We start from the raw sequence: 9,974 nt of genomic DNA on the forward strand, positions 1-9,974 counted from the left end.
TTAAACAACAAAGAATCTTCCTGAATCTATCTCAGAGCTGGGGATGAGCAATTATTGGACAGTCAGCAGGCAAAGCACGTGTCAGATTCTTCTGGAATCTCCACCCAGGTGGGGGGGGGGACCAGAACTGCACAGGAAACAAGTGTTGAGCGTATTTCTCTTTCAGCACTAGGAGAAGTTGTTCCAAGACAGGTATCCAAAGGGGAGAAGACTTGACACAGGTATGAGGAGGACTTTGCCATGGACATAGTGGGTCTTCAGTGAGCCAGGCAGACAACTTCTGCAGAGCTGTACCAACTAGACAGTATTTTCCCCTTATGTTTGTCTTCTGGCACTCATTTCCAACTGTTGTGTGCTCAGAATCTGACCAACCTTCCCCAATCCTGTATTTTTCCTGAATTCTTAATCTTTTACTTTGTTTTATCAAAACCCAGACTGTATGCTTAGGGGTGAAAATGGGGGAAACTCCCATCGGTCACACCACTTTTTTGGGTCATGCTAGCACTATTTCAATGCGGAGGTTGCACACAATGTGCTGAGTAAAAGCTGTGCTCCCCTAAGGACACAGACAAGCTGCAAAGAAGCCCAACACAAAGGATCCTCAGCCAGGCCCTCCTAAGGCATCAGGAGCACTGGAGATCTGAGGAGACTGTCCGCCGGGGCAGCCACTACCAGTATGTACTGCTGCATGCACCAGGCCTTGCACCTTCAGATGGAGTTACCTGCTGGTCCCAGGACACCGCAGTCTTCCTTTAACAAGGTTCCTCTCATTTCTTTAAACAAAAGTGATTTTGCTTTTCCTTACAATAAACTTTGCTTGGAGTTAAATTTACACACAAATTTACTCATGCAACATTAGGCCCATGCTACTAATGGCACTGAATCTTTCACTGGGGGTTCTTCTTGAGGGTGAGGACACCCCTTGTTCGGTTCTTGTTCTCTGCAGTCATAGGTAGGCGACTGCAAAGAAGTTTCGTATCCTTTAAGGAGAGCCCTGGGCTCCCATCCTTCACCCCTGAGCAAAACACAAACTAACATAAAAATGAAAAAATCAAAATTACACAGAGTTCTCAGTTTTCTAACTGCATTGCTATTTCCTATGACAGAATTATTACTACTGCAGAAACTAATTTGGTCTCTGTGGTAAAAGTCTTTGTTTCTCGCTTGTTAAAGGTGTTTTTTGTTTTGTTTTGGTTTTTGTTTAATTTCTTGAAATCTTTCATCCTGAGAACAATGATTGACACCCTTTGCAGAGTTTTAGCATGAGATTGAGACCTGATCCACATTTGCAAAGCTGTTGCTACTTACTGATTTGAAACTTCTCCATTATCTGTCTTTCTGCAAGAAATGTGTACATTGGCTCTGCCTGACCACATTACTGACACATGGCTATTGATGGAGTTCTTGGTGTTAAAGAAATGAACTTTCTGGTCACAACAGCATTGGAGTTGCTTAACTTCATGCCGGAAAGTTTTGCTGAAAATGTAGTAAATGAAAGGGTTGTAGGCTGTTGAAGATTTAGCAAACAGACAGGGCAGTAAGGTAACAAATTGTGGAATCGAATCGCTGGAATGGAATATTGACCAGATGCTGACTGCAGCATACGGTGTCCATGCACCAAGGAATCCTATGCTGATCAGTAGAGCCATCTGAAAAAAGCCACATATAGTTATTGACTACCCTTGATTTTCTCCCTCAACACATCATTTCTGAGCAATAAGGAAAACTGACTAATTCTTCTGTGTTTAATGAACAGTCCATGTATTTCTTCACCCTAAGTGCAGAAAACAGCATCCTCTGAAAGTAGCATAAGATAACACATGATAATTTGGGGTCAGAAATTAAGAACAAACTTGTGTTTCTGGATGCTCTGTATCTTACTAGAAGACCACCTATTTCGTATCATCGCCTTAGGCAAGTTGAACAGAATGGTTCTTCCACACCACATCTTTAACATCTTATTGAACAGAAATGTACATAGAACATGTTTCCTCTGACACGGTGACTCACTGTGGTATCTATGATGGGATCATATGACCGCTTGCAACAGGGTGGCTAGTTTTTTTAGATAATGAGCTACCATGATCACAGATAGCTTGCTTTGTGGTTTAATAAACCCATGATGGATTGTCATATCTGAACTCAGGAAATCAATGCCATCAGGGGTTGTGGTCACCAGCAAACAGGCTGCTCAGCAAGAGTGGCAAAAGCCCCTTGCTCATTGTGAAAATCTTGCCTGGGCTACTGCCAGTGAGAGCTGCTTCAGTGCCCAAGCAACATCACTGGCTCCTGGTTCTTCCCATTTGGGGTGGGGGGGGGGCAGCATAGCACATGCAATCTATGTATACTTCTCTGTCTAAAATAAATGCTTAAATTTGCTAGGTAGGTTGAAAGAAGAATCCTTTCTTTTGATAGCTGTCAAAAGAAACTGCTGATGAAAGGGATGGCAGGATGTAGATATTCCCTTTCCAGATTATTTAAGGATTGGGGAAAGTGTGGAAAAGGTGGAGGGGAGTGAGGATCACCCCCAAAAGGGAAAAAATCTTCAATGCCTTGCTTTTCAATTGACAGTTCAGAAATGGCAACTGTCAACTATCACTTGGTCAGTGTCCCATGGATGTTGTTTACTGTAATTTGACAGCAGATATTAAGCAGGATATTGGCCAGGGAAGGGTCTATACTTTGGGCAGCTATCTCATATAACTACACACCTGAGAAGGACTCCTTTTTAAAGTACAAATGAAATTGCACACCTCTGTGCTGCCCAAACAAGGGTTAGGGTTAGGTAAGGAGGCAATGGTGGTCACTCCGAAGTGCCTCTTGGACAACAGTGGAGCCAAGGTTACTGACTGGGGCACAAGGCTCCAGAAACAAAAAGGCTGCTAACAAAAATGGGGCACAGTCAGAGCGGGGAGGTAGAGACAAGCCAGGTTCTGCTTCACAGGACACTAGGAAACTTCCCGGAGGACTGCAAGGGAGGTAAGGAGGTAAGACCATGGTAGGGTCTGCAAGGCACCCACGCTGCATCGCTTATCCACATGATGGGATGTCATGATGTGCAAACTTGCCCTCTGCGAACTCACATATGGCAAGACACACCATAACTGCTTTTATCATGAAAAGTGGCCATCAGCCTGTATGGCAATAAATGTTCATGGTAGCGCCAGTAGGGTGGAGGCTTTTGCGGGAGTTCCTGTGTGTCTGACAAAATGTAACATCCAATTCAAAAAGTACATGAACACATGCCCAAAATAATTAGCCAGACCCATCACTTCCCAATTTACATTGACTCTTTACCCAATTTTTAAATTAAATAATTTTCAGGCTGTGGATACAGGATCAATGCCCGAGCCAGAGAAATTCTAAAAGAGACAATGTTCTTATAAATCCTAACCACAGCAGTTACTCACCAGTGTCAACCTCTTCTCCAGCTTGGCTGCACCTGAAATCCTGTTGAAATTCTGCATTCCTTGATACGTTTTATGAACCTTCCAGGCTATACCCAAGTAACAGATGATGATGGTCATCGCTGGCAGAATAGTGCACAGAATGAACATGCTCAGGATGAACGAAAATCCATTGGCTGAGTGGTGGAACTGGCTCCATGCTATGGTGCAGGAAGTACCAAAGGGTTCTGGACCATAATGTCCCCAGCCCAGCAAAGGCAAGATGGCCCAAAGTGCTGCATAGAGCCAAATCAATGTGATAGAAATATATATGACTTTCTTGCTGATCTGATTACCTGGTGGGGGAAAATGACATCTGATAGTACCAAATAGTACCAATACTATTTCAATAACACAGCAAGTTGCCCTGTATTGACTCAGATCCTTCTCCAACTCCTTCAGTCTTTTCTACATGGATAGGCACAGCTCTACAAGGTTTCAGACCATCCTAACTTATCTGGAAATGGTGTGGATGGAATCAGGCCTTCTGCGTACAAACCATGCGCTCTGTCATCAGGCTATGACCCTCTACCAAGGTTACGTACAGATCATGGTCATGCTCTTAGACAAGTTATATTGTGTCTATAATTTTCCCACATAAAAGACTTTGAGCTAGGTCCCAGCATATGTGTGTGTGTGTGAATGAATATATTTCTCAAGAAGTTTTTGATAAGACATTATAGCATTAAGTGCATTTGATAACACCTACTACACTTGGTGCCCTGTTTTGCTCTGCCTAAGCTGTCTTTCCTCTTAGCAAGATATTTGTGTGATTTCATTACTGAGACAGTGGGGGAAAGTTCCTTAGGGCACATTCCTATGCATGCATACTCCTGTGCAAAAAAGATCCTGTGGTGATTGCCAGCTGAGGAATGCTAGGAATTGTAGGGGTTTTTTCTGTATGACCAAGCATAGAATTTTGCTTGTAATGTTTCATCCAAGTCTGATTTCCTTTATCTTGAAACATACTGGGCTGCATGCACAGATGGATGCACAAGAGTGCATATGTGGTTGCTGTAGTTTGTGACAACTCATGAGCAGCTATCTGTGGCAGGCAGCAGAGTTAGGTAGCCAGTGCACACTAGAATGGTGTTGTCCATACCAGCAGCAGGTAGTTTCCATACTAACTCCTTACACAGCGATCGCTTTTAATCCATGTAAACCCTGAAAATATATTGCATGTAATACTTTTCTGATTGTCTTTGGTAAATGTCAGTTTACATTTACGGGCACAAAAAGAGCTGCAGCTATACTTACGCATAGATTTCCATTGTTAATTGCAGTAACACTGAATATAGCAATCACTCCACCCCACCCCATCCCACCCATCTGATTCTCTCTCCTAAAGTTTCCTTTAAAGAATGAAGTCCTTCAATACCTAGTTAAAAGCTTTGTAATTGCTGCATTTCACCATCCCTGCATCCTTGGTTACTTACTATTAGACTTGGATGAGCAGGCGACAAGAAAACGTATCACAGCCATTACAGACAAGGTCATCATGCTGGAGACTCCAAAGAAAAAGCCCATCAGAGCATAATAAATGCAGGAGGCATCTCCACCTAGCCAGGCATGGTTCCAGGCAGAAGCGATGGCCAGAGGGTACATGCTGATGGCCATTCCCAGATCTGTTACTGCTAAATTAACTGTGAGTAGTTCGGGGGACTTGAGGCGGCAGAAGCGCTTCACAGCTACAGCTAGGACAGCGGAGTTCCCCAGAATTGTTAAGATTGCTGAAGCAAAAAACAAAACAAAACACTAGAAGTATGGTTGCAGTCAACAACTCAGTGCACTGCGTTATCCTGCAAGACACCAACACCATGACCACCAATTGCTACAGTTTGATGGAAAAATCATACAACCTAAACAATCTCCACCATCCACCAAGTTACCGCCTCTCATCCTGCTGAAATCAACAATGGTCTTCAGTGCACAACTCCATTTTGGATTGGCTGTCAAAACCTCTATTACCAGAACACATATATGGATGGCAGCTGCTGTGTTCAAATGGCTTAATTACTGTGTCACAAAGAGGTTAACTCCAACCCAAGCTGGATGGGAATTCAAATCACCCAGGCCAAGGAGTGATTTATACTGCAATAAAATTTAAGTTGTCAGTGTTTAGGAGCAATTTACACCTGGGCACTATTGCCACAGATAGACTTAAGGATGCCAGGATGGGAACTGTCAGCTCTGGACAACGACAATGTGATTGCCAACAGCTGGAAAGTTAGTACCCTGACATTGGAAATTTAACATCATCCCACTGATCAGAAGGCATGAGCAGGACTGAAAAACCCAGGGACCAAAAGCATCCTTTGTCTTCTACCAGGTGCTTACCTAGAAAGAGGTGCTGTTCCCTAACCAACATGTCTACAAAGAACGATCTACGATAGGAAAAGAGTTAGCTGAGGGCTAGTTTCCTTCCTCTGTGGTGCAACAAGGAGTTTGTGGAGAGGGGGTTGCATCTGGCCTTGGGCCACTGCTGTATTGCCTGCTGTGATTCCCTTTCCTTTCCCCCTTTCTTCCTTCTATAACTCCATTCCCCACTCTCCGCTTTCCAAACCTACATAAACGGCTGTCTGACTGAGTCACTGCCTGAGTGAGTTCAGGAAGCCACAGGGAGGTGGACACTCTGAGATGGCTGAACGCTACACTGGGCAATTGAACATGCATTAGTTTTTGCTGCAGAAGAAAAAAATGTAAGTTAAATAAATACAGATAGAACTGCAAAAAATAAGTTTGCTATCGAGTTTACTTCAGAACACTCAGTCTAGCTGATGCTCACTGAACAAAGCAGAACCCAAGCTTAAACAGCCTACTAGTTTAATGTCTATTTTGTGTAGGTAAAAATCATATTGCCAGCAACTTTTTTTCCCATCTGCAGCTTCACTAATTCTCAGTCTCCCTTTTCTTTTCTCTAACAACTGGCACTCAGATTTGCAGAGCATCCCTCAAATACCTTGACTATAATGTAGCATACCTACACAATGTATGCTAAAAAATATGAACCATTTTTGCATGTACAGTAATCTAATAGACACAAAAAGCCTGTAATATTCAGCCATACATCTGATTTGACTTCAGCACCCAAATTCATTGACATGAAGCAGACAATGAAAAGGACGCTGACAATGCTGAGTGTGAACTGCAGAAAATAGGACAAAACTCTTGCACTAAAACTTCCATGCCTGGGCTGGAGGGGGAGAGGAGCAACACATTTATTGACAACCTTGACTCAATCTTGAGCAACTGTTCCTTTCTGTATAACAGGGCCACAAGAAATACCTGTCTTGCTCTCTCCCAAACCATTTATGAGCAGATACTGGCTTTTCTTGTATCTGTATCCTGCTTCCAAACAGCATATAACAATGCATACCTCTGTTCACTGGTGAAGCCAAGCTGGATTTTAGATAGTCTGTTATATCATGTATGCAACTTTCTGTAAAGCATAAGTAAAGCAGGCAACTAAGGGTGCAATCCTATGAGGATATCCATAACCCTCCAGTCACCTCTGTGCTTCTCCTGCTCTGCAAAAATTTCAGCTGTCTAACCGCAGTGTTTCAGAGCGGATGGGAAGGCAGTTGAGGTACCACCAGGCTACCTCACATCTCTGAGGTGCTGGTCTCTTCTCACCGGTCCCCTGGACTGCCCTTGACACCTTCTGAAGTTTTGTGACTCAGGGTGGGCGGAGGTCCTCAGCCCAGAGTCAAAGGTGTTCTCCAACTTCAGAGCTGGGACTCCAACATATCTAATTGCCCTCAGATGCTGTCTCTAGGTCACAGAAATCCTGCTTCTAGATGTTTGATCCAATGAAAAGCAAATTTACACCCAACACAAAATGACACAAAATATCTACACTCAACTGACCCTTGATGCCTCTGAGGGCAAAGGATATTAAAATCAAAGATCACAGTACCAAAACAGGAAACAAACAAACAGAGTGAGTCTGAAGAGAGCTCCTGGGCCATCTAGTCTGACCCCTGACTCCAGCCGGCTCCACTCATGACTTGCCTACCATGTGCATGTCTAGCCTATCCCTGAACACCCTCACCAATGGGGCTTCAACCACCTCCCGTGGAAGCCCATTCCATAGCCTAGGGGTCCAAACCGTCAGGAAGCACTTCCAGGCATCTAAATTGAACCTTGGTTCCCCGAGCTTTGCTACATTGGAATGCCTCCTGCCCTCCTCTGCAGGAGAAAACAGGTCTCTACCCACCTCCGTGTGACACCCCCTCACATACCTGTATGTCACCAACAGATCCCCTCAGAGTCTCCTCTTCTCCAGGCTGAAAGGACCCAGCTCCCTCAGTCTCGCCTCATACAGCTTTCCCTGCAATCTGGCCACCATCCCTGTGGCCCTATGCTGCACCGATTCAACCTGGCTATATCCTTCCTGTAATGTGAAGGCCTAGATCCACATTAGGAGATCAGCAGTTGAATTTATATCAATGAACAGTTTAGGGGGTGTAAATCTTACAGCAATAGAGATCCTCTCACTGAGCAGGCATAAATGACCGCAGAGGCAGAACTTACCTATAATCAGAAGAAACACGCCTGCCCCATAATCTCCTGTTGCATGAAGTTTGGAGATATAGTGCTTCTCCATGTCCCCTTTGAAAACAGAGAAAGTTCTGAAGCAAAGGCAACCACGAAGTGGGAGGTGGGGGGGAGGAGGAGTGGGTACTCCTCAGCTTGGCTGTCAGAAGGGCAAGGATGTGGAGGACAGTCCTCGAGAATAGCAGCTGTGGATGTTGGTCTCTCTCACATGCTCTGTGCAGTCTGAGGAGACAGGAGCTGGGCAGTGTAAACCAGCTCTGAAAATCAGGCACTGACTCACAGCCTGCCCAGCTTATAATGTCTCTCTCCAGCCTCTCCACTCCTCACTTCTCCTCCTCCCTTCCCAATGCTTTGTTATCCCACATTATCCTTTCATCTACACGGTCTGGTCTAGATCGCCTTAGAAGAAAGGGTGGCTATGAATGTAATACAGACAAGAAAACAAAATGATCACAACCCACTCAGGGTTTTGCTGTGTTAGAAAGCTGAATGGGTTACCTGGGTTGCAATCTGATACACACACACTCTTAGACTAACTTAGATTCAACACAGCAGCCCTTGCTTCTGAGTTCAAAGGATCACACTGTAAGTGCTTATTCCACCACATGATTCTGTTCAGGATAGAGAAGGGCCAGCCCTCTGCCAGGGGTCCTCAAGCTCTTTGGAGCCATGGACATGTAAGGGAATTTGAGACGCTTCTGTGGGCACCACCGAAAAAGGCTCCCACAGAAGAAGTGGCTAATCATGTAATGGCTGCCGTGATGGGCAAACAGACAAGCAATTTATGCAAGAAACTGAGTATAAGAAGAGAAACAACCTAGACCCTGAAGCCAAGTCCTATATGTGACTCTACAGAAGCACAACAAATTGCCTACTTAAGGGTATAGTCCTGATCATGCTTAAGTGGCCCCCCTCCCCATAGAGATTATGTCTGAGTATGATTACACAGGTCTGCCCCACCCACCTTATACATGCCCACATGTACACTTTCCCCCAGACCTAAAGAAAAGGAAAAGTTTTCCCTGCCTTCACTCCGGACTCAATCATGCCACCCCCCTGACACACACACACACGTGTGTGTGTGTGCCTGGGAAGGAAGGTGATACAGTGAGAGAAAGGGCCAAAAGGGAGAGAAAGAGTGAGGTAGGGAGAGGGGGAAATGGCCAGGGAACAAGGTGGGAAGGAAAAAGTAGGGCTGGAGGCTGGAAAGGGAAGAAACAATGAGGTGACCTGTGCAGAGAGCCCAGCAGAGGCAGAGAGGGGAGAGAATGAGGGAGGAACAGGTTGTAGGAAAATAGCAAGTCAATTTGGTATTGACTTTGGTATTGAGTGGGGAGGGGAAAGAAATGAAAGGAGAAAAGCAGTGCTCACGGTGCAAGTTGAGGACTCTTAGCCCAAGTGATCCTCTCTCCTCCAAAACACAGAGAAAGCACAAAAGCACCTGTTCTAGCTTCTTTCACACAAGCACTGTGAAAACCTGACTCCAGTTATCACTGTTCTGACTTGTTGCAAAGATGGTACGGGGGCAGTGTGGGGGGGTATTGACTGATCTCAAAAGTTGAGTGAGCTCATATAGGGAGAATAATCCTTGATATCTGAGGGTCCCAGGCCATGTAAGGTTTTAAAGATTAAAGCCAGCATTAACTTGAACCTGATGTAAGTTGGGAACCGGGGCAAGTGGAGCAGGACAGGCTGAATACAGGTATGCCTTCTACTACCTATGAGACAATGAGAGAGTTCCCTGCACCATGGATGTTTCAGAGTTGTTTTCAAGGGCAATCCTACATGAACTGCATTGCAGCAGTCATCCTACAGCTTTATATTTTGGAATACAGAAAATCTGTGGGGTGCTTGTATTCAGGTTCCCTCTACAGGGAAAAGGAGACAAGCCCCAAGATATGCAAACAGATACTGTTGCAAATGCAACCTCTCTTGCAGCGGATTGGCAGCAAGTCTGCCAGCTGCTTCTCA

The 9,974-nt window shown here is 44.8% G+C and overlaps 1 protein-coding gene across 1 annotated transcript; it reads right to left on the minus strand.

Moving 5' to 3' along the window:
• Positions 1-855: 855 nt before the first annotated feature.
• Positions 856-8,052, minus strand: LOC123017739 (opsin-5-like). The gene is made up of 5 exons (XM_044419253.1): positions 7,980-8,052; positions 4,883-5,176; positions 3,411-3,742; positions 1,309-1,649; positions 856-1,015 (listed from the first exon to the last, which is right to left on the minus strand). Exons 1-5 carry the CDS (start codon positions 8,050-8,052, stop codon positions 856-858), a joined length of 1,200 nt encoding a protein of 399 aa, XP_044275188.1.
• Between the last annotated feature and the right edge of the window lie 1,922 nt (positions 8,053-9,974).

This window comes from Varanus komodoensis, unplaced genomic scaffold (assembly GCF_004798865.1).
Source record: "Varanus komodoensis strain SLA01 unplaced genomic scaffold, ASM479886v1 scaffold100, whole genome shotgun sequence".
Lineage (NCBI taxonomy): Eukaryota > Metazoa > Chordata > Lepidosauria > Squamata > Varanidae > Varanus > Varanus komodoensis.